Source organism: Gopherus evgoodei, chromosome 4 (genome assembly GCF_007399415.2).
Source record: "Gopherus evgoodei ecotype Sinaloan lineage chromosome 4, rGopEvg1_v1.p, whole genome shotgun sequence".
Lineage (NCBI taxonomy): Eukaryota > Metazoa > Chordata > Testudines > Testudinidae > Gopherus > Gopherus evgoodei.
This window is the reverse complement of record NC_044325.1, coordinates 49,451,845-49,479,830: the sequence shown is the minus strand read 5'-3', so window position 1 is coordinate 49,479,830 and position 27,986 is coordinate 49,451,845. Positions and strand designations below refer to the sequence as shown.

The window sequence follows — 27,986 nt, the reverse complement described above, 5'->3', positions numbered from 1 at the left end:
TGCTTGTCAGATCACTGTTAACTGTTGTTCTCTCTCCTACTAAAATAATTCAAATTTTTATTTATACAAAACCTTCATCTATAGAATAATGCAGGGGGAGGAAACAGTTCATAGTGCGTACATAACATGCTTAACACTTAGTTGCTAGTGAACACTACATATGACAGATTTAAAAACTCTGACACCAAATACAGTGATGTTAGATCAATCCCAAGATTCCTACTGGCTTCAGCATTAGCAGAAACAGGCCAACAATGTGGCATTTTTGGAAATCCCATCCTTACTATCTTGCAGGTTTTAATATATGTCCTAGAACAAAATGTTGAAAAAAATGTTACTTGCTACTGTAAGTTGAAGAGAGATTCCAAACAATCTCTTCAGCTTACTAAAATCAAACCACTGTTGCCTCTTAAATAGCACTGTAGCTATTTTGGCTTCACCATTTGTCAATTTGACAATCCCTATACAAAGTTTTTAATACCACACATCTGGGGGAAGATGGAAGTGTCTTATTTGGATAACGAATAGGCCTGCAGCTTCAGAGTTTGTGCATATTTAGGCACATCTCCATGAGTACAGTGTGTTCCTGTTATGTGTCGTCAATATCTACAGTATTGTCATTATCACTTGCTACAAGAACCTCTCTGTTCTCATAGGTCCAGAAGCCATTCAGATCAATTAGAATGCTGGTAACAGTGTCTCCTTGGCTACTGTTGATTAAGTCATGAAGGGAGATCTTGTACGGATCCTTAGGCTTCACCATATCAAAGATTTCATCCTATGAAAGGAAAACCATAGAATTAAGAGGCACATTTATAAGCAGAATAGTGATTAATTTATCCCTAGCATGTACAGAATGATCATTGGGCCAGTCTGTGCCCCTCTCATGAAGCTTTGATCTAAAATAAGATTGCATCTTAAGTACAGAGCTGGTAGCGGAGTACACTGCCCCTCTAATAATGGTCTTACTCTGCCAGAAGAAGTATGGTGGGCTCAGAAAGGCAGCATGAAGCCCTGCCACTTTAAAAAACAACAAAACACAAAGATATCAGGCAAATCCCTACCTAATGTTATGGAATTTTCTCTTCATTAAACATGAGTCACTTGCAGTATTTCAAGACTTCTGAAACTAAATAGGGAACTGCTATCTAATATTATGTTAGAATGGTATCGGTAAGATGTAGTATGCTTTTAGTTACTGGCAGCTCTCAAGGTAGAGCTATTTGATTTCTTTACAAGTAAGAAACTTCCAATTATTGTCAAGCATCTAAAACCAAAGGTGAGGTTCCATGTGTGCTTACTGTAGGTACTTGCATCAGGAAAAAAATGTACTAAAAGAAGTTGAGTACTAAAAATTTTTGCTTTCAGAATAATTAGTCTAGAATGAAGGGGAATTTCCAAGGTCACAATGCTGTCGAGTTATATTTTTTTCCAGCATGGCAAAGTTGATGTAACAGCTCACAAATACCCAGTAGCTACAATACTGTGCAAGTAAAATTTCAAATATGTTTAATTCAAAAATTCCAGTTATGCACACACGGTACTCTCTATATTTAGGGAAAGCTAACCTTGACATCTTGAAAAGAAACTGGTTCTTGTCCATGGATTTTCATTTGTTCTTGAATAGCCTATAGGAAAAGAAAAGCTGTCAGAGCAGTAGAAACAAAACCGATAATGTAGTAGTCTACAGCTGCTCTGTACTAGATTTAAAAAAAAATTAAATTGCCTAAAAAGGGACAAGGTGGGGGAGATCTTCTTTTGGACCAACTTCTGTTGGAGAGAGAGACAAACTTTTGAGCCACACAGAGCTCTTCTTCAGGTCAAAAGCTTGTCTCCCTCTCTAACAGAAGTTGGTCCAATAAAAGATATTACTTCACCCACCTTTACTCTCTAATATCTGAGGACAGACACAGCTACAGCTACACTACATATCTAAAGAAAGAGATGTTAACCATAGTGGTAGTGGCTGCAACCCATCCTTCCTTCCATGAACAGAGTGAGCAATCCAAACAATGAAAGCAACTGGAATTAAATTATCCACAAAGGCAGGATGGATTAAGGTCAATCACTCTGGGTATGTCTACACTGCGACTGGCAACATGCACAGCAGGAGAAATGCAACTGGATAAATAGACATTTGCTAGCTGTCAGGGTTCCTTCCCCACTCTGAACTCTGGGGAGGCTTGAGAATAATCTACCAACTAGATAGGTAAACAAGATGAGCACAGACCAGACCCTTGGGTTTTTAGGTTCTTAAAAAAACAGAACTTTAGAATAAAGGAAATAAAAGTAAAAGTAGTACCTTCACAAAATCAGGATGGAAGGTAGTTTTACAGGGTAATATGATTTAAAACACAGAGGGTTCCCCTCTAGGCAAAACTTCAAAGTTACAAAAACAGGGATAAACCTCCCTCTTAGCACAGGGAAAAGCTAAAGCTAAATACAAGCTAAAACAAAAGCTAATCTAATACATTTCCTTGCTATTACTTACTATTTCTGTAATATTAGATAAATCATTTGAGTCGGAGCTGGATTACTTGCTTGGTCTCTCCCTTTGTCTCGGAGAACCACACAAAGCAAAAACCTTCCCCCTTAGATTTGAAAGTAGCTTCTCCCCTTACTGGTCCTTTTGGTCAGGTGCCAACCACGTTATTTGAGCTTTTTAACCTCTTACAGGTAAAGGAAGGATTTTATTCTACTTTTAGCTGTACGTTTGACACTAGCTCTGAGCTACTGTGCTAAAAATAGTATTGTGGCCATTGTGACACAGGTGGTAGCATGGGCTAGCCACTCAATAAGTACCAGCCCACCTAACGCTGGGTTGGTAGCCTGTGTCACGACATCCACACTTCTATTTTTAGTGTGCTAGTTCAAGCAGAGCTAGTGCAAGTCTGTTCACCAGGACACGGAAACATGCTCCCAGCTCCAGTGTAAGTATACCCTATATGCCTGGGCCTTCAGCTTCTGGAGTGACATCATGAGCTCAATCTTAACTTTCAGTGAAAAAAATTGTTTCTAACTCTCACAGCTGCAACAAAAAGCTTGAATATGTGACCCAAGTGTAACTGAGGCCTGCCTTAGTCTGCAGACAGCCTAAAAGTGTGAAGTGCCCAGTTCATTTTAGCTATAAAAGCACTTATCATGCAAATGAGGGACATGGCTGAGGCAGGATCACAGAGGCCCCAAGTGGGGGTATACCTGAAGGCCCCAGATTGCCTTAATTTGGTCCTGCACAAATTGCCAAACTGCTAGTGACCTGGTAAGAGCACACTTAGGACTTGTCCACATTTGAAATGCTAGAGCTGCTATACTGCTTCAGTGCAGATACTATCTATGCTGACAGCAAGGGTTCTCCCTTTGGCATAGATGATCCATCTTCCCAAGAGGCAGTAGCTAAGTCAACAGAATAATTCTTCCATAGACTTAGCATTGCCTACACTGGGGCTCAGGTTTGCTTAACTATGCCACTCGGGTGTGGATTTTTCCTGAGCAACATAGTCAAGCTGACTTGACTCTTACTGTAGAACAAGCTTTAATATTTTTCTCTGTAGCCCACTTTGATAAACATAGGACAATAGATTTACTGCTGTGGATAAGAAAGACCAATTCAAAGTTTGATACCGACAATTGAAGGGCATTACTGACATTATTGCAAAGGCAGGGAGTCACCTGTATGGAGAAAGGGTGCAGATGATCACACAAGCTAATAAAAAATTACTGTATTTATGTAGGATTTCTGAATACTAGCTGTACCCCAACTGCCTGCCACCCTCCATTACAGAAGTGACTGCATTATAGTGGTACTGTACAAAGATTATATAGTTTGTAAAGTGTTTTGAGACACAGGGTGTTATGTAAACTATTATGCTGCTTTAAATGTTTAGATTCCACAGCAAAAAATACAATCGGTTCTGTATTAACTGAACGAAACCTTGCAGATTAAAGAAATGAATAATCTGAACAAAATGCAGTGTAAAACATATTTGAACTTAACATCACGTGGAAATACACCCTAGTTTGAAGCCAATTTGAAACAAAATACAGCTTTTTATTCTCTAGATTTTTTTATTAGACAAAATTTGAGATAGCGTTATACCTATTACATTTAGAAACTCAATTAATAAAGACAGTGATTCCTTGCCATAGGAGAGAGTTGAGGCACAACATGTTTCATTCACTACATAATTCTGCCCAAACATTTGAGTGGACCTTTGTAAATTGTACAGTAAGGGGGGAAAAACTAATCAGAAGATGGACCAATCAATGCCTGTGACAGAGTTCTGTATCTATTTTCTATAGCAAGCTACTTTGAAAGATGGAACCTGGATTCTGGTTGGTTAAAATAATTCACAGCAGTAGCTAAACTAAACCACAAGCTGAGAAGAGAAGGTCAGCATCTTTGTACAACGCACTAACAAATTTAGTAAGTTAACTAAATGAAGCCATGCAACATGGTAATAACCAACCCAACAGTATTTAGCAGCAGAAAACACATGGTGCCATGGTTGAGGGAGTACAATTTAAGGGCCTCATCAAATGTCCCCTGAAGTCAAGGAGAGTCTTTCCACTGATTTCAATAGGCGTTGGATCAGATAGTGAGGATGCCAATTCATCCAGGTTTACCTTGTAAAATTGGCAATCATGCTTCATGTAATTTAAGAACTACTACAAGTTGTCAAACGTGACAAAATTGTCATCAAGTTCTTCTATTACAATTCTCTGGCACCATCTGAACCACCAGCAACAAGCCAATACTAAAGTGAACCTGTTTCACGCTCTCTATAGAATTCAGCTCAGGCTGGAGTCTGTACCAGCACAGCACTTACTGAAAAAGCTTTGAAACTGTTTCAGTGTTTATTTGGAAGATTTCTGTTGAAAGATTGTGCTTTTCCAGAATGATATAATTGAAGTCACTATCAGTAAAGGGTTTTTGTTTAAGAGACAGAAGGTTTATTATTGAACAGCAGCAAAGGGCATAAGACTATAAATAAGACTTTTTATGAGCTATGTCTGAATGCTTAATAAGCTGAATGAATATGTTCTTGTTCTTGATTTGGATAGTGCAGGCTTGAATACAATGAAATGCAGTTGATTTTAATATCTTGGTACAAAATGCCATATCCAGATAACTAAAAATATTTGTGATTCTAACTTTATCTGACACAATTGTTGCTGAAGAAGGATCTTACCCTGGAGAACAAGATCAGGCAAATAACTCCCTCTGACATCAATTAAAGCCAGGATTGAGCCCCAAGCTATCAACACCAAAAATAATTGAGAACTTTTCTTACTTACAGTCTATTTTCTGCAAATATAGGCACTACATAAGTTTTCAAGGAGATTCAACCATATGGAAAGTTTGAAGGGAGAGTTGCAAGCCAAAGGGAGATAACGTTACAGAAAAGTAAATTTGGAATTAAAGTAATTTTAATGATTTTTTTTTCAGTGGAAGCTTAACTATGGGAACCTTCTTCACAGCTAAATATTGAGAAAAATATTTGATTCACAGAGCCTTAGAAAGTGCAGTGAGTTAGTGTGCAATCTTGAAATGTTAATAAATGAAATGCTTGAAAATGCAAGTTAAACACAAGTCTGTCAGTTGGCATCACTGAGACTTTGTGGGATAATAAACATGACTGGAATATTGATATAGAAGGGTACAGCTTGCTCAGGAAGGACAGGCAGGGGAAAAAAGGGAGGAGGCGTTGCCGTATATATTAAAAATGTATACACTTGGACTGAGGTTGAGATGGAAATAGGAGACAGACTTGTTGAAAGTCTCTGGATAAGTATAAGAGTTAAAAAACCAAGGGTGATGTCATGGTGGGGGTCTACTATAGACCACCTAACTAAGAAGAAGAGTTGGAGAAAGCTTTTTTTAGACAATTAACAAAATCATCCAAAGCAACATGTGAAGTATGGGAGCTAGGGCCACCACTTCCCAGGAGCTGGGTAAGGAGCCGGTCCACGCTCCCACGTGGCATCCCCCAGGCCTCAACTTGCCCTTGTGCCCCCCCTCCAGCACCCTGCCCAGGCTGCACCCCCCCCAAAGCCACGACTTGCCCTCTGAGCACCCGCACCCCACTCCCCAGCACCCAAGGTGCTTCCCCAGGCTGTGCCCCCCCCACGCCCAGCACCTGCAGTGCCCCCTGAGTTCCTTCCCCCAGTTTTAGTTAGGGGTATTTTTAGTACAAGTCATGAACAGGTCACGGGCTGTGAATTTTTGTTTACTGCCCGTGACCTCTCCATGACTTTTATTAAAAATACCCGTGACTAAAACGTATCCTTAGTGATGGGGGACTTCAACTACCCAGGGATCCGTTGGAAAATAATACAGCAGGGCACCGACTATCCAACAAGTTCTTAGAATTATATTGGAGACAATTTTTTATTTCAGAAGGTGGAGAAAGCTACTAAGGAAGAGGCTGTTCTAGATTGATTTTGACGAACAGGGAAGAACTGGTAGAGAATTTGAAAGTGAAAGGCAGCCTAGGTGAAAGTGATCATGAAATGGTAGAGTTCATGATTCTAAGGAATGGTAGGAGGGAAAACAGTACAATAAAGATAATGGATTTCAAGAAGGCTGACTTTAGCAAACTGAGTGACTTGATAAGTTTTTGAAAGCAACGTTATTAAGGGCACAAGACCAAACTATCCCACTGTGTAGGAAAGACAGGAAGTACGGCAAGAGACCATGATGGCTTAATCAGGACATATTCAATTATCTAACTCAAAGAAGAGTCCTACAGAAAGTGGAAACTAGGTCAAATGACAAAGGATAAATAAAAACAAACAACAGGTATGTAGGGACAAAATTAGAAAGACCAAGGCACAAAATGAAATTAAACTAGCTAGAGCCATAAAGAGTAACAATAAAACATTCTTCAAATACATTAGAAGCAAGAGGAAGACCAAGAACAAGGTAGGCCCATTACTCAATGAGAGGCGAAAAACAACAACAGAAAATGTGGAAAAGGCAGAAGTGCTAAATGACTTTTTTGTTTTGGTTTTCATCAAAAAGGTTAGCAGCAATTGGATGACTAACATAGGTGAATGCCAGTGAAAATGAGGTAGGATCAGAGGCTAATATAGGGAAAGAACAAGTTAATAATTACTTAGATGAGTTAGATGTCTTCAAGTCACCACAACCTGATGAAATACATCCTAGAACACTCAAGCAACTGACTGAGGAGATATCTGAGCCATTAGCAATTATCTTTGAAAAGTCATGGAAGATGGGAGAGATTCCAGAGGACTTGAAAAGGGCAAATATATTGCCAATCTATAAAAATGGAAATAAGGACAACCTGGGGAATTACAGACCAGTTGGCTTAACTTTAGTACCCTGAAGGATAATGGAGCAAATAATTAAGCAATCAATTTGCAAATACCAGAAAGATAATAAAGTGATAAGTAAGAGTCAGTCTGGATTTGTCAAAAACAAATTGTGTCAAACCAACCTAACCATAGAAGATTAGGGTTGGAAGAGACCTCAGGAGATCATCTAGTCCAACCCCTTGCTCAAAGCAGGACCGACACCAACTAAATCATCTCAGCCAGGGCTTTGTCAAGACGGGCCTTAAAAACCATTAAGGATGGAGATTCCACCACCTCCCTAGGTAACACATTCCTGTGCTTCACCACCTTTTTAGTGAAACAGTGTTTCCTAATATCCAACCTAGACCTCCCCCACTGCAACATGAGACCATTGCTTCTTGTTCTGTCATCTGCCACCACTGAGAACAGCCGAGTTCCATCCTCTTTGGAACCCCACTTCAGGTAGTTGAAGGCTGCTATCAAATCCCCCCTCTCTTCTCTTCTGCAGACTAAACAAGCCCAGTTCCCTTAGTCTTGCCTCGTAAGCCATGTGCCCCAGCCCCCTGATCATTTTTGTGCCCTTCTAATAGCTTTTGTTGCCCTCCTAATAGCTTTCTTTGACAGGGTGACAAGCCTTGTGGACAGAGAGGAAGCAGTAAATGTGGTATATCTTGACCTTAGTAAGCCTTTTGATACTATCTTGCACGATCGTCTCCTAAACAAACTAGGGAAATACTACCTAATGGAACTACTATAAGGTGGAAGCATAACTGTTTGGAAAACCATTCCCAGAGAGTAGTGATCAGTGGTTCACAGTCAAGCTGGAAGGGCATATTGAGTGGGGTCCCGCAGGGATCATTTCTGGGTCTAGTTCTGTTCAATATCTTCATCAAGGATTTAGATAATGGCATAGAAAGTACATTTATGAAGTTTGTGGACGATACCAAGCTGCGAGCGGTTGCAAGTGCTTTGGAGGATAGGATTAAAATTCAAAATGATCTGGACAAACTGGAGAAATGGTCTGAAGTAAATAGAATGAAATTCAATAAGGACAAATGCAAAGTACTCCACTTAGGAAGGAACAATCAGTTGCACACATACACAATGGGAAATGACTGCCTAGAAAGCAGTACTGCAGAAAGGGATCTGGGGGTCATAGTGGAGCACTGTTGCAAAAAAACTAAACATCATTCTGGCATGTATTAGCAGGAATGTTGTGAGGAAGACACAAGAAGTAATTCTTCTGTTCTACTCCATGCTGATTAGCCCTCAGCTGGAGTATTGTGTTCAGTTCTGGGTGCCACATTTCAGGAAAAATGTGGACAAATTGGAGCAAATCCAGATAAGAGTAACAAAAATAATTAAAGGTCTACAAAACCTGACCAAGAAGGGAAGATTGAAAAAAATTGGGTTTGATTAGTCCAGAGAAGAGAAGACTGATGGGGGACATGATAACAGTTTTCAAGTACATAAAAGGTTGTTACAAGGTGGAGGAAGAAAAATTATTCTCTTTAATCTCTGAGGATAGGATAAGAAGCAATTGGCTTAAATTGCTGCAAAGAAGGTTTAGGTTGGACATTAGGAAAAACTTCCTAATTGTCAGGGTAGTTAAGCAATGGAATAAATTGTCTAGGGAGGTTGTGAAATCTCCATCATTGGAGACTTTTAAAAGCAAGTTAGACAAATACCTGTCAGGGATGGTCTAGAGATAATACTTAGTCCTTCCATGGGAGCAGGGGACTGGACTAGATGACCTCTCGAGGTCCCTTCCAGTCCTATGATTCTGTGATCTGCACACTAAAATAAAATCCTTTAAGTGACTGCACAGAACTACTATGCATTTTCTATTACTTTTAATGCATTTTGGATCCTCTGAGGCACTGAAACGCTGTGTATAAAGAAATTAAGACCATCCCATACAGTTGTCTTTATTTTTCTACCTTGTCTTCATTATAGGGCAATTTCAACTGTTGGAACACCAAAATTATTTTCTATTGATTTAAATTAAATCAAAGCAGTTTAGTTTCTAAGACAGGTAAGATGTTGAAAATGCCTTCTGAATTATTTCCAAGTTTTAGAATGTGGGGTTTTAACATTTAAAATCTTTTTAAAAAATCTTTTTAAAGTTGACAAAAACCTCATAGTGAGCATAGGTAATTTAAAGTGATTCCCTGTAGATCTGTAAGTAGAAGCACAGAGACTATAACAACACACACATAGAGACTTACCCTAAAGAAATAATTCAGGGAAAAAACATTCAGGTATCCTTTGTTCTCTATATCAAGCAGTTTGAAAATATATTGTAGAGCTGCAGGTTCCTTTCTGTTTTCTAATGCAAGCACAAAGTCCAGGTAGGTCTTATAGTCCTAAAAGAAAATACAATCATGATTATTACAGTCATCTTTTTAAATTGATTTTACAAGCAGGAACATTGTAATTGGTGGCTATTTCACTGTAGGGTAGCCGTTAGGGTTTTTTGGAAGATGACAACATGAAACAGAAAATGGTTGCTGCCACTGAAGTGAATGGAGAAGTTTGTTTCTATGATTTACTGAGGCAGCAGACCCATACTTTTTCACTAACATTTTATTTGTAAACTAAGGAGTCTGTCCAGAAATCCAAATGAAACAGGCTATATACATTTAAACAATACTTGTTTATTATATCCTTAGATTGCCAAGCATAGTCCAGTTGGCTGAGATGGGGACCATATGACAAGGTAGTTTCCAAAAATTTCCTCCACTTCTAGTCAATAGTTTATAGCACTAAAATATTGATAGGCTTGCCATTGGCTGAGAGTGGGCCACATGACAAACGGACCTAAAATACAGGACTCTCAAAACAGGGTAAGTAATGCTGCAGGACTTATAGGACCAAACAGACCCTGGGTCTGAATAGTAGAATTTGGATCATACTTTCTCTTTTTTCCATTAGTGCCACTGCTTTGGTTTCTTGATCACAATACAACAATTAACTATAGCTACATACATCGGTTACATATACACTGTATTTCTATGCATTCATCACAACCCCATCCACTTTAGCTTAAAATTGTAGCCCCAGAACACAGACCACTAGGGTGAATTCACAATTAACTACGTTTGCATTTTATAAACCATCTTAACATAAACACAAAGAACAGTGATACATTATAAATCAAGTGTTTCACGATAAACAATATACACATACTTTTTCACTGATTGTCTTTGTCCATCCTAAGTCTTTAGTTTTAGTTTATAGGCTCCTCACTATTCACACTCATAGCTGTAGGAGGCACACAGCAAAACCACTATAGTCTTCTGCCTCACATTAACTTCACAATGAGGTTTATTATTTAACTAGCTGCTGGATCCGCTCTCTAATGAACATTGTTCAGTTACGTGCCATTTGGATTTCAGTCTTTGTTTAAAGAGAAAGAGCCAAAATCATTCCAGAAATATTCCTGCTTCTCCACATTTAGTTAACATTACTGCCTTCAGTTATTAGAAAGGAAAATTTATACTGGATTATCTTGGTTTGTTACAATGGTATCTCATCTCCTTTCAGAAAAATATACTGGAATAACACATTACACTGTTTGGTAATAATCAGATAATTATATTTGCTAAGCTTCTGCTCTGTTCAAGTTGCAGAAGCAAGTACTAAATAAAATAGTCATATTACTTTAATCTGTTCTTTGTTTTAAAGATAATGCTTATACTAATATATCTATCACAGTTTTAGTACAGAATGTGTAAATCGGAGTGCAAGCTAGAGATTCCTGATTACCATTTCTCCATCATAAGTCAGGCATTCCTGGAAGACACGATCTAAAAATATGTTGGTCAGAGTCCCTGTTCCATAGCGGGACAGTTCCTCTTTGCTGAGCATACCATTGTGATCTTTGTCAAGATTTAAATACTGGCCTAGGAAGAAAAAAATAGACTGAAAATACAATAAAATCTCCCTCCATCATACAAGTAGTAAATTTTAATGTGACAACACACAGAAGTGTCAAGCTCATTTAACGTATTTCACATTATTTTGGATTAAAGTATACGTTATTAAGTAAAGTTATTAAATTGCAATGTTCTAGCTCTGTAAGAATATTTATAGTGCACCCTAAGCATATACAGACTGTAGAAAGACAAGGCCCCAGCCCCAAAGCACTAACAGCATAAATCACATGAAGATGGTACATGGAATAGAACAAGCCTCAGTACAGAAATGGAGAACAACAATGTAAGAAAGTTTAGTGGCAATAGTGGTTTTAAAGAAGGAATGGAGGGCGAAAGGCACACAAGGAAGAGGCTGTTTCAGGGGTAAAGAAGAGATGCACAGATAAGAGTGGGAACAGACATAGGGAGTAGTTAGGACAGAAGATAGGGAAGAGTCTAAGGAGCATGAAGAGAGAGAGATGTAAGGGATAGTGAATTTGAAGACCAAAACATGGAACATGATGCAGATGGTGAGAGGGATGTAGTGAAGAGTGGAGGAAGCAGGAGAGAAAGATTATCTAAGCAGTGGGGTTTTACACAGATATGGGGTCACAGAGGAAAGTTAATACTGAGTCTCTGACTAAATTATGCAAGCTAGTGAATACAAATGACTGTGCATGTAGGAACATACCATAAACCCTCAATGCAGATGGAGCAGAAAACCAATTTGTTTCTTGACTTTCTTTAGAAAGTTCTTCATCCCTTAACTAAATGAAAAGGAAGCACCCAGTTAGAATTCAGGAAATGCAAAGTGAAAACAACAAAACATTTCAAGAGATTTTTACCTCCAATAAGTCATCCAGAAAGCTGCAAGCTAAAATATCTTGTATCTTTATCTTGCCTGCAGGAGGAAAAAAAAAAATCTGTAATATGGTCACCTAGTTACACATCAACCTGGCCTTACTCACTTGAGAGGTTCCATTTACTTTAGTGGTACTGAGTGAATAAGGATACCAGGATTAGGTCCTAAAGATTACCAGGAAAAACAATGCAATTTATTATCAATTATGTTTCCTAACCCCTCAAAAAGAGAATCAATAAAAAAGCTTATCACAGAGACGCAAGTTAAAATGTTAAATTTAAGGATCAAACACAAGTCATTTAAAAAAAAAATACAAATTAGCTGTTATAGTGACAGCGTAAAACAAAACCTGACATTTGTAAACTGTGTCTCAGTTCAAAAAGGAATCATTATGGAATTACACAATTTTAAAGACAGGCAATTAGGATCAAAATTATGAGTGTTTATTACAAAGTCACAAGTGAAACATAAACAACTTGTGTTTGTGCATTTGTGAAAGTTATAGGCCAGGTCTATACTGAAAACTTTTAACAGGATAGTAACATTGGTTGGGTGAGAGTTTTTCCTTTAATACAACATTTTTTATACTGGCAAAAGGCCTAATGTAGGCGTAGTTATGGTGGCAAAACATGCCAAAACAGCTTATTTCATTCAGGGAACTGGTATAAGCTATACCAGCAAAAGCACTCTTTTGATGGTGGAAGCTCTGTCTACACAAGGAGGGTTTCCTGGTACAGTTATACCACAAATCTTTTCTAGTGTAGATTAGGCCAGAGATACTCAAAAATTCAACTAAATGAGAGTATATCAGATTGACAGAAAGATCTCTGGCTTGTGTTTTATGAGAAGAATTACCTGGCAGAATAACATCACAACTGAGGTAGTTGTTGTGCTGCACTTAACTGTAGTGGGGATTAATACAAAGCTAATCCTAGTTCATTTATTTTTGCCGCAGTATAGCCCAAGATATTATTTTTAATTTCTAAGCAAATAATCTGGAGTACAACTCTGAGGTGGTATTTCATTAGGACTCATTCTGACTCTGATCCTGCAATCTAATCTGTGCACACACATTAAACCTATGCAGAACCCACAGTCTTCAGTAGAGTTCAGTCCGCACAGATCAGTTTGAAAGATTGGGGCCTATGAAAATATTTGTACAATGTTATAAAGATAGAAACAACTTCAGTATTCATATTTTAAAAGTAAAAACATTTCCACATATATTTGAGAGTTTTAAAACATAAATTTACCTGTTCTGAGAGGGTCTAAAAAGAAGAAGAACTTTCTAACTGCAGTGCAGACATAGAACGAGTAAAATGATTTTTCTAAACCATCCAACTGTGGCAAAGTAGGGATAAGTTCCAAAATATAATTTTCTAAATCCTGCAAAATTTAAAAAGGAAAGAAAACATGCTTTGAGATTATAAACATTGCCATTGCTCATTTTAAATTAATTGTTTAAATTATTCTTTTGCTTTACAAGTTTTATTTGTTGAAAATATTATCCTGCAGCAATGTCACTGTGCTGCTCGAGTTACTTAACCACCTAAAACCTCTCCCTTTCTTCTAATTTTTAAACCTGAGTTTGACTAATGATGATCTCTTCCTCTACAAATTTCAGAAATTTACTGCACCTAGTAAATCAGATGGTATCTTGAATAATTAGAGACTAATTAAAACCTCTATTCAGATAGTGTCATAAACGGATAGTTAAGAGTTAATAGAACAGAAGTACTTAATGTCTCTTTTGCCTGTAAAGGGTTAACAAGATCAGTGAGCCTGGCTGTCACCTGACCAGAGGACCAATCGACCAGAAGACCAGTCAGGGGACTTTCAAATCTTGAGAGGGGGAAGTTTGTGTGTGTGCTGTTAGAATGTGGTTGTTGTTCTCTCTGGGTTCTGAGAGTGACCAGACATGCAACCAGGTTTCTCTCCAATCTCTCTGATACAGTCTCTTATATGTCCAGAATAGTAAGTACTAGGTAGATAAGGCGAGTTAGGCTTATGTTTGTTTTCTTTATTTGCAAATGTGTATTTGGCTGGAAGGAGTTCAAATTTGTATTTTGCTGAAAGGATTTTAATTTGTACTGTATACTTAGACTGGGAGGGTATTCCCAGTGTCCATAGCTGAAAGACCCTGTAACATATTCCATCTTAAATTTACAAAGATAATTTTTACTGTTTTTTCTTTCTTTAATTAAAAGCTTTTCTTGTTTAATAACCTGATTGTTTTTTTAATTCTGGTGAGACCCCAGGGGACTGGGTCTGGATCCACCAGGGAATTGGTGGGGAGAAAGGAGGGAAGGGGGAGAGAAAGGTTAATTTTCTCTCTGTGTTAGGATTACTTTCTCTCTCAGGGAGAGTCTGGGAGGGGGAGAGAGAAGGAGGGGGGGAAAGGTGAATTTTCCTCTCTGTTTTAAGATTCAAGGAGTTTGAATCACAGTGATCTTCCAGGGTAACCCAGGGAGGGGAAGCCTGGGCGAGGCAACGGTGCGGGAAAGGGTTTACTTCCCTTGTGTTAAGATCCAGAGGGTCCGGGTCTTGGAGGTCCCCGGGCAAGGTTTTGGGGGGACCAGAGTGTACCAGGCACTGGAATTCCTGGTTGGTGGCAGCGCTACAAGTACTAAGCTGGTAATTAAGCTTAGAGGAATTCATGCTGGTATCCCATCTTTTGGACGCTAAGGTTCAGAGTGGGGAATTATACCATGACAGATGGTTTATACCATTGCCAGTAAAAGTGACAGGAGAAGAGCATATGACAACATAACAGCAGTTTTTTGTGTCAAAATTAAAAGACACTAGGAGCAACAGGAAGAACAGAGGGTGCTGAGACATTGCTCCCTCATATGATGAAACAAACATTTCTGTACACTTGAGGTTGTTTCTTCAAGATGAACACCATGTAAAATGCACACCTGGCATTATGACTGGCTGTTTCATTAGTGAAACAGGCGGGAGGGGGAAATACATGTGAATATGTGATAAACTGAATCTTTGCCAAATGCCAGTGCACAATTGTGGGATTTGGATGTTCTTTTTGCTTAATAGTCAATCACAGATTTTATTTTTTAAGACTGCTACATGTGTAAAGATAAAATAATCTGAAGAGCATCTTTAGCACCAGTCTTTTACATCATCTCTTTATCAATAAATATAATAGAATATCAACTATCTGAAATCTTAGTATTGAAACTTCCCTAAGGAATTACCAGTATGTCTCCCAAACTAGCGATTCCCTTGCCATTAAATCTCTATTACTCTGTATAAACTCCTCTTTATCCAAACGGACCTGGTGTCACCCAAGATGTCTGGACTATTGGGATCTTACTCTAATTGAGAAACATTAAAGTACAAGTTATCTTTATCCTCTCTGTTGATTTAAATTACCCAGAATAAAGTACATTAAATTTACTGAGTGGGCAGTACTTACCGATTCTCTGAGGTAACCCTGTCCTGCCACATCATATAAACTGAGGCCTATTCTTGTCTGGTGAAGCCATACTGTAAAAAAGAATTTAGAATCATGATTCAGGATCCTTTTCTGGGACAAAGAATAAATACTTAGTTAACACAGAATTAAAGTTGACTGATAGTCTCTTGTACCCTTTCAGAATGTCAAATGCACCTATACTTACTCCTCTGAAAACCAGGAATTGCAGATTTAAGATACATACCAATCCTGCCCCATAACCTTTCCCTACCACCCAGAGTTAACAAGCGTCACTGGGGATATACTGTAAGTGTGTTTCAGCCAAGGTTGCCCCACATTCAACTATGATGAATGACTAAGTAAATGTGCCATTTTATGTGGTGTGTTGTGTTGCATGGAATTGTATTCTCTAATTTATCAGCATATACTTATTACTCCTGAGGGAATTCTGAACCAAAAAAATAAAAATTCTGCACACAATATTTTAAAATTCTGCAACATTCTGCATATTTTGTCAATAAATATATGTGGAGGCTCTAGCATGGCAGTGGGGAGCACAGGCCACTGGCTGCACGGAGGTGGGAGATCACCCTGCAGTCCCATCCCTCTGGGGACACAGACATGGCAGTGAGGCTGTACCTGACCCTGACAGAGTGCAAGGGCTCAGAAGCTGGCTAGCTGCCGGAGATGCCAGATGCTGGTACCCTAGTTCCCGCTGGGGAGACTCCTGCCGCTTGTGACCGACCCAAGGACTGGCCGTACCCGCGGAGCCTGGAAACCGACCAGGCGCTGGAAGAGCCCCTAGGCTGGCCTGTACAAAGGGACCTCGAGGAGCTGCCCAGTTTAGCCCTCGCTTAGCATCCTGAGGCGGCCATGGTGTGGGACCCTGCAGAAGACGCCACTGAGACAGAGGTACCGGTAGAGGGGGAGGCTGAAAGTAGCCTGGGGGCAGCCAATCCTAGTCTGGCTGCAGCACACCCAAAGCCAATGTCAGTGAGTTGCAGCCAGGATCCCCACTGACACAGCGGCAGGCTGCCTGCTGCTGTTAGGGCCCCGAGCTGGGACGCAAAGGAGTGGGCAGGCTTGAATCCCCCCTGCCACCGCACTCATGGGTGGCAGTCTCCCCCTTGCCCTGACGCTCAGGCCCAGGAGCCTGGGCTTACCTTACTGAACTGTTTGCTCAGCGCCTGCCTGAGGGTCTGAGCCCTGAGCTGTCGTTTGTTGCCCCGTGTAGTGAGGCGGTCTGGCTTCCAGCCACCCTAGAGAGGGGCAAACCCCGACAGCGGATGTTACACCCCGCCTCCAGGCTGGCTGGGACTAGAGATGAGCATGATGCAGAATAGGAGCCACTGGCCAGTGCGTTCCCAACCACCTGCAGTGATTTTACCTCCCTGCTGGCTGCTCCAGGCACCCAAAACGCCACACATGCGCTGCGGGGGAGGGGCATGTGACCACTTTTGCAGCTTCCCTTTGCTTCACCATCAGAAATCATTTTTCTGCAATGAAGCAAAGAAATCTGTGGAGGCATGAATTTTGTGTATGTGCAGTAGCACAGAATTCCCCCAGGAGTATGAACTTCAATGGCCCTTTACTGTTACTGTTCGGGTATATCTACCCAGCAGCTGGGGTTGTAATTCCCATCTTGAGTAGACGTGTGCATTCTGCTCGAGCCAGCACCTAAAACTAGCATTGTGGTTAGGGTGGCACAGGCAGAGTGGTTTGGGCTAGCTACCTGTGTACAATCCTAGCCAAGGTCCTTCCTCATGGCTACAATCCTTCAATACCGGAGTACAATCCTATCTAAGGTCCTTCATCATGGCTAGCTGCTCAGGCCACACTGCTACTTTAGCTTGCTAGCTTGAGCAGAGCTATTGCGTGTTTGTCTACCTAAGCTGGAAATTACACCTCCCTGACGCCGTACAGATGTCCCCTTTAGAAACTGGTGCAGGCATTACTTGTAGCAAGTTGCAACAGCCCACACCACAATATATGGAGAGGTGCACCTACACCTATGTGGAGCCCTTGTTTTTGTTCTGAGTTATGTGGGTTGTACAAAGAGCGGAGCAACACAGTTCAACCTTGACGTGGGGATTTGTAGTAGTATGATAGTATCCATGATAGCGCACTACAGGACCAGGATAAGAGTAGGACATATTCCACCAGGAATCCTTAGGACAAGGGATGCTATCATCTGGCAAAATTGGGGTAGTCTGTGCAGGATAGGTGGGGTGGGTGTGTATAGGCCAGGCTGAGGCAGCTCATGCTCACTAAGCCCAACGTAAACACAACTTTTGCCTTAGTGAGGACATGGTTTGATATTTTCTCCTACTGTACCTATGTGCTTTGTTTCCACCAGTACTCCATATCATCTAGCAGAATAAAGTGCTATGTCACTTGTCAGAGGCAGATTGGGCTTGTGACACGCTGGCACCCCCATATTCACCACTGTCATATAATTATGATATGTTTTGTACAAAGTATGCCTTGTGAATATCATTCTAAAAGCCCTGATCTGCTAGACACTAATATCTCATTGGATTGTAAGTACTATCACTGTATGGGAAGTTATGAAGTTTGGCTATGTATGTGCTACTGAAACACGTTGTGAGGCTGAAAATACCCACAAGTAGACTTTCAGGTACAACAATAAAAAGGCTAAACAATGTTGATTGCTTATTGAGGAAATACACACAAGCACATGGATTACCCCAGGAGCTGTGTACAACAGAAACCTCTCAGACATAGCACTACACAATGGGAACTGTTTGACCCAGGTCACACCAAAAGAGCTTTCCAGCAAGTTGGAAGATATAAAACTTGGCTTCAATCTCCCTATAACACAACACCTGAAAGTACCAGACGAAAAAAGACTGAACTGGGGAAGAAGTGCTAGTCCCAGCCAGGAAAGAAGGAAGCCTGCCTGTGTATGCAAAAGCTAACCGGATTGTACTAATTGAGTGAGACACTGCTTGATTCAAATCCTAACTATTACATTAGGCTTAGATTGTGGTTTTGTTTTATTTCTTAGGGTAACTGACTTTCATCTGTTTGCTATCACTTAAAATCTATCTTTTTCGGTAGTTAATAAATCTGTTTTATGTTTTATCTTAACCAGTGTATTTTTGAGTGAAGGGTTTGGGGAAAAATCTCAGCTCAATTAACAAGGGTGTGTGCATCATCCTCTTCACATTGAGGGAGGGATGGACTAGGTAATAAATTCATACTGGCCAAGTTTTGACCAGGGCAGGATGGTACAGATCCGGGTTCCTAGGCTGGGAAGCTGCGGGTATTTTGGCTGGAGCCTATCTACTGTTGGTTCACGCACTGACTGGCAGAGCATACATGAACACAGCTGGGTGTGATCCCTGCCTGTGGATGTTGGTGTGAGCACAAGCTTGGAGGGCTTTGCAGCTTGTCACAACGTCACAGTGTGAGAGGGAACCCAGATTGGTAGAACAGAGGGCTCAGCTGTACCCCAGAGAGGACATATCACAGGGATATCACTCGAAGTGGGCAGAGTTAAGAGTGCAGGGTAGAACTGGTGTGTGCCTGAACTCTGTGTTTCCTGGTTTGCAGAGGTTTAAGTATAGGAGCATTTGATGTTCTTAAAGGATACAAGCTTCTGCAGGTCAACCTTAACTCTGTGTAAATGAAGTTTTTTTGGGCACTGAATTTCTCTTAGTTTTTGAGGAAGTGGTGTTAGTAAGGAAGGTATGATTCAGGGACACAAAGAGGCTTCCTGGGAACACCTCACTACTATTCAGATACCACTTCTGCCCTCCCCCCTGGCTCCTCCATGCTTTCAGTAGGGCTGGAAAGATATGAGGAGAAAGGAAAGTTGTAACTGACAAGCTGTGAGAAGCACATCTACCAGCTGGAAGCAGTAAGTCAGAGTGGAGGGAAGCTCCAGATTCCACTCTGGGGGCTAATGTAGGGGGAACGGGCTCTGCACAATCTTCTGCAGCATAGACGTACAGAGGAGTCTTCTTAGGACATTTTCAGATTAATCAGAACATTCCCTGGAGAAGAATATAGCTTGACACAATAGCTCCGAGAGGTGTGAACTGATCTATTCACAAGAGGGTGCCACACAGACAACCTGCTTACACCTAAGTGTGTAACGGAAGAAACCCAAAACTAACAAAAAAAAAAAAAAAAAAAAAAAAGAAGCTTGTTTTGGAACTCAGGGCTGGTCTACTCTAGAAGCATCAGCACTGATACAGCTGCGCCACTGTGGCACGTCTGGTGAAGACGCCCTATGTCAGCCGACAGGAAAGACCTCTCATCACAAAACCACCTCCACAAGAGGTGGTAGCTATATTGGCAAGAGAAGCTGACACATCTCTGTCCACACTGGCGCTTAGGTTAGTGGCTTATTACAAGCCCTTGGTTGTTTAAAGAAGAGCATAAGGCATCTTAAATAGTTACCCATTCACTACTTTTCCATATGTGGTGTCAAATCTGCTTGGAACAGTCTTAGCAGGAAGTCAAGGTATGAGCAAGCAGGAAGGCAGATGACTTTTAAAAGCTTTATTTCAAAGCCATAAGGAACCTGCCATTGATATTTCAGGAGTTTGAATCTTTTTTCCTATAAAACAATACTCAGGGAAAAAAGGGTGGAACAGGAAAATAGGATTTGTAACCCAAGGGCCAGATATTGCTCTTGTTGAACAGAACTGCAAGTGTCCTGTTAGACTTCAACAGGTGAAGGGCCATACACTAGGAATATAATATGCCTTAAATATGCCTGAAAATAAAATAATATTCAGTATCACAGAGGAAATATCTACTCACCTTTTCTCATCACATAATTGAAGAACTGCATGATAGATATCCTTCCATAGGGATCATTGTGGAGTAATTTAGCAAAGACTTTCGCTGTGAAGAACTGCCTATGAAACACAAGAATGACAACACTAAGGGTTTTTCTACACTAAAGGCTTGAAATGCAACAATCTAGACACTACCTATGGAATGAATTCTTCCATCAACCTAGTGCTGTCTACACCCGAGGTTAGGTTGGCTTAACTAGGTTGCTTAGGGGTGTGGATTTTGCACACTCCTGAGTGACGTAGCTGGGTTGATCTAACTTTTTACTGTAGACCTGGCATCAGACTGTGCAACCTAATATAATGACATCAAGTTGACTGATCCAGCTACAGTATATAAAACAACTAACATTCTTCTGAATATTATTTCGTGACAGGATAGGTATTTATTTTTCTGGAAATGGATAAAAAGTATAGCAGACACTAGGCCACTTCTTAATCTCAGGCATGCTATCCAGGTGCCTCAGAAAATCTGTAACGTGAATGAATTGCACAAGCAAAGTAAGAGATTTTAAGAGATGCGCAGTGACATACAAGGGATATAAGAGATCAGAAAATGAACCAGAATTTTCAGAGCTGCCTGGTTTTCTACAAAAAACAAAATATAAAATGTAATGTCCTGATACTGCAGTCGTTCCCTGTCCAATTTTCCTCATTGGTTTCAAGAGTAGTTTCCCACACCATAATATCAAAAGCTTTGTTTCTATTTATAGAAAGTAAACTATGCACCACTTAACTAGGACAGCTCAGATTTAAGTTCAACAATGAACAGCATCAACTGCTGCTTAGTTGAGATGCCTTCTGATGATTTAATGGTCTCTTGTGTATTTCAATTCTAGTTAAACCTATTTACCCTTTTAGCAGCTTCCAAGTCTCCTTAACTAGGATGATGTATGAAGAAACTGTATGACCTGCCTGACTACAATCTGTTCCTGACTATTAGTTTGCTCCTGCCAAACCAAACAAACTAACTGGGCTGCTATGCTGGGTGTATAAAAGAGGACTCTGACACTGGAGAGGCACCAGGATCAGTCCATCTGTTAGTGTAGACAGTGCTTCCTCCCAGCCACAGGAGCTCTGCAGTTTCCTGGACAGTAGTATTACTATTAGAATGGTATTTCTGTTCATAAGAACTTCCTCTTAATTAAAATGAAACAGGATTTACTGGGTGCATCTCAATCAAAAGGATCTTACCATGTCGAACATTAACTTTTTTACAGGGGTGCAAATTGAAGAGTCCAGTGATAATTTTCTTATATAATACCATTTGGTCACCCTTACTTAAACGTCCAATTATAAGTTTTAGTTACAAAGCATATAGTATTATGATCTTAAATAGCTGTTTAGCTTTAGTAAGCACGTACTAGATAAAGGAGCCTTACTTGCATTTGGGTCCAGCTTTCTCACCAACTTTCAAGAAGCTCTCATAATTGATCATTGCTTCCTCCCCAATCAGAGGTGGTGTCTGATGTTTGTCCAGCAGAAACCACAAATTCTTAAAAGGGATTTAGATTTGGTTAGGGAAATATCACATAACTAATGTTAACATGCTTAAACAGGTTACTCATATCTAGGGCTCCATGTCTGTCACAGATGTCACGGAAGACACGGATTTGGTAACTTTCTGCGACCTCCACTGACTTCTGCAGGGGCCAGTGTGACTGATCCAGAGCCAGCTGCTCAGGTGACCCCTGGGACAGCCACACCAGGCGCTGCAGGAGTGGCCCTGGGGACAGCCACATCAGCCACTGCTCCAGCGGACCTTGGCAGTGGTCCTGGAGTGGACGGAGCAGCCACGGTCCATGGCCCCCGGCAGCTGGTGCCACTGGCCCCACTCCCTCCGGCCAAGATTTAATCACATGCATTTTTGGAATAAGTCATGGACAGGTCAAGGGCTGTGAATATTTGTTTATTGCCCGTGAACTGCCCATGACTTTTACAAAAAATACCAGTGACTAAATCATAGCCGTACTCATATCTAACAGTATGTCTTCAGTGCAGAGTTAACTTGAGCGACTGGCACTCAGCTCTGAGCACCCAGGCTGGCCTAAGCTCAGATGCAAATCGCCACACTGCAAATCTATAGCGGAATGTGTCCATCCAAATGCATCCATACTGGTACTCTACTCATCTGTGTGTATCGTTTGGGGGGCCATAGCCCATGGTTCTTTGTACCCAGTAGGTTAAGCTGTTCTTTGATTCTTTCTCAGTAAATTGCATAGGTACTGGAACTAGGGGAGCTGCTGTACCCCCTAGCTTGAAGTAGTTTCCATCATATAAACAGTTTAGTTTGGTTCAATGGCTCTCAGCACCCCCATTATTGCTCCAGCACTCCTGGTGAATTGTGGGAGAACTTGTCTGTCCTGGATATTCAGGGGGAATTGTGGGAAGGCACTGGAGGACTATCAGCACTTGAGTGGTTTAACCTTCCTTCACACTACAAAATTGGCAGGCTTGCAGCCCATGTGTAAACAGCACTTTAAGCTTTAGCTCACACCCCAAGATGGGCCAACTAGCTGGGATGTAAAGCACCACCACTCTGGTGAGAGGTTTTGTGGGTGGGCAGGAGCCAGAATAGGGGGAACATTGAGGCAAGAGCCTGAGTTAACTCTGCAGTAAAGACAAGCCCTAACAATAGACTTATAGACTTCAAGGTCAGAAGGGACTATCCCGATAATCTAATCTGACATCATGCATGTTGCAGGTCACACAACCTCACCCACTCACTCCTGTAATAGATCCATAACCTCTGGCTGAGTTACTGAAGTCCTCAAATCATGGTTTAAAGACTTAAAGTTACAGAGAATGCACCATTTACACTAGTTGAAACCTGCAAGTGACCCATGCCCCATTCTGCAGAGGAAGGCGAAAACCTCCCGGGTCTCTGCCAATCTGACCCAGGGGAAAATTCCTTCCAAACCCCAAATATGGTGATCAGTTAGACCCTGAGCACATGGGCAAGACCCAGCAGCCGGACAACTGAGAAATAATTCTCTACAGTAAGTCAGAGCCCTGTGCATCTTCTGTCCCATGACCAGCCATTGGAGATATTTGCTGCTCGCAGTTGCAGACCAGCTACTTGCAATTGTAGGCAGTCTCATCAGACCATCCTCTCCATAAACTTATCAAGCTGAGTCTTGAAGCTAGTTAGTTTTCTTGCCCCCACTGCTCCTCTTGGAAGGCTGTTCCAGAACTTCACTCCTCTGATGGTTAGATTAAGAAATGATAAATTCTTAGTGCCTTCTTACCTGCAGCTCTTCATTATCTAACAGTTCTCTACTTTTTCTCTGTAGAAAGACTGCTCTAGATTCTTCTCTTAACTTCTGCAGCAAGACTTCATCCTCAGCTGGTAGCTAAAAATATTACAATGTTATTATTTGTATTGCACTCCTTAAGCCCCAATCAAGATCAGGGTCCTGTTTTGCTACGTGCTCTACAAGCACATCAGAATACAAGTCTCTGTTTTACAAAGAGTTTACAGTCTAATCTGTAACAATATGCAATCTACCAAAAAAATAGGACGGAAGGAAGGAGTATGTTTTTATCGTGTATTAAATATGGCCTACATATTTCCATATTGATATTATAAACTTTGTAATATGGGCTGGAATTATATTCACTATGGAACCAAAACCACTGCAAGATGTTAGTTTCTGATCTCATGAAAGACAAATAACTGCAAAATGTCTTAAGTCATTGTCTCCTATTACTTCTTGGTTTATAGCCCAACTTTGATGCATAAAAATACCTTTTCATATCTTTTGCATGGTACAACTATTGCCAAACATCTGACACTGAACAATATCCTGGCCAATGTAACCTAAAATTCTTAATACAGTTCCTGTGAATTTATAAGCATTTTCAAAGTGTACATTTCATATTGCTGCTTCATTAAGTACTTCTGCCAAACAGTACACTCAGATGTGTGCCATGGATTTTACTAGAACCTGAGGATGTGTGGGATGTCAGTGCAATCTGTATTTCAGTAGGAGCATCTTCAATCCTCAGCATGCTGTATTTAGGAAGATACTATTTTATGTAATGGATACATATGTGAAAAAGTAGATACAAATAGTTTTGACTGATTATTTAAGGGTCTAGGACAGAGCATTCTATTTTTTTGTAGGGTTAATACTTATTTCATTTTCTGGTAACTTTTCCCCCCTTGCTTTCAAGTTTATTACGTTTTGGTAGGAAAAAAAGTATTAATTACTACTTTGCATTGAAGAGCCTGATTTTTATTTTATTTTTTTCAAATAATGAAGGGCTTCAAGAAAACTAACACAAATGCAAGGCTGACATGGGCATTCTATGCTATAATATCAAGGGCTACTGTCAAAAAACGTGGCTCTGGACTGACCACTGGTTTCTTTCTTACAGAGGTGAAGTGCTTGACCAACTCCTTCTGCTGGATAACAAAAGCAACAACTCTACCCTTAGATTACAAGGCCAGTGACCTATCCTTTTGGCAAAATGAGTATCTTATTCATGGCTAATGAGAGACAGGAAATGCAGAAAATAAAATAGAAAAGGTGATTTCCAGATCCTAGAGCTCGATATGACATCGTCATAGGGAGAGAGCACTCATTCATTCATCCAAGAAAGGTTGGGAAGTGTAGAAAAAAAATAATCACACAATAGACTGTTGTGACAAATGTATAACTATTGTCAAACTAATTGTGTGACACCTTCTGCAAATGCTCAGGAAACAGGGTAGGGACTTCACAGTACTGGCATTCCAGGGTCATGAATTGCACATAAAAATTGGAAAAGATGGGAAGTGGGATTTCAAGTTTTGAATACAGATAAAATATATATTTTATGTTGCTCAAGGGCTAACCCAATTAACCAGTTTGCTACAGCATTAGCAAACTATTTCATGGCTTAATCAGATCCTCCTCAGCAGCTGTACAGGATTCATTAAATCCACAACTAGAAGGGAAAAACACTCACAACACAGTTCTCTCAAATTCTGACCCAATGTAGTTTTTGCTACTAAAATGCCAGTATTAAAGAGGTCAAGATTTTCTGCTTTGAGTGGTATATTCTTAGGTTTAAGTAGCTCTGGATATACTACTTACCCTGTAATAAAACCGTGGTATATTCATGTAGGATGTATTAACGCTTCTTCTTCCTCCTTTCCATTCCATGTAGTATTTTGTAAACAACTCCATTTCTTCATCCTTTAGCTCTTGTTCACTTTTTTTAGCTGCTTAACATAGAACAGAATATCTTACATTTTACCCCCAAGTAGACTGATTTTAACAAACTGTTGGGTTAAAGGAAATCCATTTTGCTTTTATATAATTGCATTTTTAAACAACGAGTGTCACTATAATTTGTATAATCTGCAGAGGGCATAAAGTAAAAGGCATAAATGCCTGGAAAACAGCAGACGTACATCATGTTTGTCTGCTCCCCAAAGGCTTGCAGAAGACCATCTCTGCTAACACCATGTGCTCGGAAAGCTTTAAGTGGAGGAGGGAAGGGCTGTGCCTGGAAAAGGCAAGGAGCAGTAAGTTCTCTGGTGCTATTTTTTTAAATGTAATTTTGCTACAATCACTAAGTCACCTCAGAGTGTTAATGTGCATTCACAAAGGAGGTCTCTGTGGCAACATGACTGCCTCAAGAGTAGCACTACTATTGGATGAGGCAAAGTAGGTGCAGGTTCCCACAATTTCCCTGCAGATGCACAAGTTCCTTAGGGTTTCAGGACTACAATCCCTGCATACTACCACAAACCCTTGGAAGAAAGATCCTGTTTGTTTCATCAGAATGTGAAAGTCAAGCTTCCTGTGGTTTTTCCCCCTCACAGGAAGACTGCACATTCTACATTTGCATTGAGCATAACTTTCTGCACATATCTAACTAAAGACTAATGAAAGCTTAGCGGTTGCTAAAACATACCTATATTAATTTAATCTATAATTTTTGCATTTACTATTTGTAGAAATTATAGATTAACTATCATGAAAAACTTGGCTTCAACCCCCACTTGTCTTTTGGGCTAGGACTATTTCTCCCTCTCTCTTCAGACCATTCATTGAAGAGAAATTATTGCTGTACATTACACTTGTATTTCTTTTGGGTAGAACTAAGGGGGCTCCACTCCATCCCCATGCAGTATTGTAAGCAAAGTTCAAAGTGTTAGAAACTGTTAGCAATTACTTAGACCTGTCTGGAGATAAAGTGATAAAATATTTGAAGAAAACTGTAAGAATACCAACATCCTCAGTAATGTGAATGAGAAATAAAAAGCACTACATTTTATTCAGTTACAACTAAATAAAAGTACAAATTACTACATGTTTATTTGCATTTATTCTTCATACAAAAGGTATGCAAATATACTAATCAGGCACTAAGATACCACAGCAAGGGGCTGGGTATATGTACCTGAATACATTAGATAGGCACATCTCCTATCTATCAAAGATGCCAACCAACCTGAGGTCCTTGATATAAACAAAGGTTTGTCACTATTGCTCTAAAACCAATTAAGTGGCTGTACAAGCCTGCAACTTGTTGTTCCTAAGATTCATACAACAGTTGAAGCTACTTTCTACTTGGGGGGAAGTGTTTTTTATTTAAAGTCATTTCTTTAGCTTGCATCATGCAATGCTATGGTATCGATTTCACTGTGCACACTTTAACAATATATTGTCATGGGGAGGGAAAGAAAACATTACTAGCATACAGTGCAGACCCAAAAGCACTTAGACTTGGAATCTGGCAAGCTCTGTCACTCACGTGTAATGTAAAACATCCTACAGGTTGCATCATTTTCAGCAGGAATGTTTTATGTGGCAAAGACGAGGGGTCTTTTTTTAAATGCAAAAAGCTGAAATGCGATTTGTGTGAGACCTCAGCTCTAGTTCCCGGTGTGGGCCTCGCAGTCCTGGAGGCATTTGCGGTCCCTCATGAACACAGAGAGCTCCAGCAAGGCTACACTAGCCCTTCAGATGTGGTAGGTAGCACGTGTTAGCTAATGTCACACCCTAGACGAGGCCTGTGTGACCTCATCCCGATTGCAGGGGTCGGGCTCCAGGGCCCGTTCAGGCTTGACCATTACCCCCGCTGAGGCAGCCTATCGGGGCGGGACAGGCACCCACTGCGGTGGTGGTTTGAGACAGGGACGCCCGTCTGCTCGCTGACTGCACTGAGGGCCCGAACAGAGCCAGCTTGGGACCGGCTGGTTTCAGGGCAGGGCCGGGCTGTCAGCACAGCCCGCGCTGGATCGAGCCCGAGCAGAGCCAGAGACGCTCCCGCCCGCTCTGGGGGACCCTGCAGCCTCTGCGTCCCGCTTCCCGCTCACTTCACGTTCCCCGCGCACTCACGGCCAATGCAGGCGGCCACTCGGCCCCGCAGCGCCTGCTTCCACTCCATGCCCTGCAACGCCCCGCCCCCAACGGGCGCACACCAGGTTACTGTTCCGCCATCACGTAACCACCATGCTAGGTGCGGGTAAGAAGCTGCTAAGGGCCCTGGCAATTACTTCCGGTGCCTGCGACCTGTCCCATGCACCTCGTACGTCTCCAGCCGACTAAAGCTACTGGCGCTGACACCCTGCCCGTAACCAATATGGCGCCCACGAGCACTATGGCCACTTTACTGTGCTCTGTTCTCAT

General features: G+C 40.9%; 1 protein-coding gene across 3 annotated transcripts; it reads right to left on the bottom strand.

Moving 5' to 3' along the window:
• Positions 1–34: 34 nt before the first annotated feature.
• On the bottom strand, positions 35–27,885 carry PPP2R3C (protein phosphatase 2 regulatory subunit B''gamma). 3 transcript variants are annotated; one of them, XM_030559281.1, is made up of 13 exons: positions 27,696–27,885; positions 25,440–25,570; positions 23,607–23,711; positions 21,741–21,853; positions 20,324–20,421; positions 15,530–15,600; positions 13,350–13,482; positions 12,080–12,135; positions 11,926–12,001; positions 11,086–11,222; positions 9,546–9,683; positions 1,569–1,628; positions 35–778 (listed from the first exon to the last, which is right to left on the bottom strand). In XM_030559281.1, exons 1-13 carry the CDS (start codon positions 27,742–27,744, stop codon positions 590–592), a joined length of 1,356 nt encoding a protein of 451 aa, XP_030415141.1. In that variant the 5' UTR covers positions 27,745–27,885; the 3' UTR covers positions 35–589. The 3 variants fall into 3 exon arrangements, with proteins under 3 accessions (XP_030415141.1, XP_030415142.1, XP_030415143.1); XM_030559282.1 differs by having other exon boundaries at positions 25,440–25,567; positions 27,696–27,884; XM_030559283.1 differs by lacking the exon at positions 27,696–27,885 and adding an exon at positions 27,048–27,676 and having other exon boundaries at positions 25,440–25,567.
• Positions 27,886–27,986: the final 101 nt, after the last annotated feature.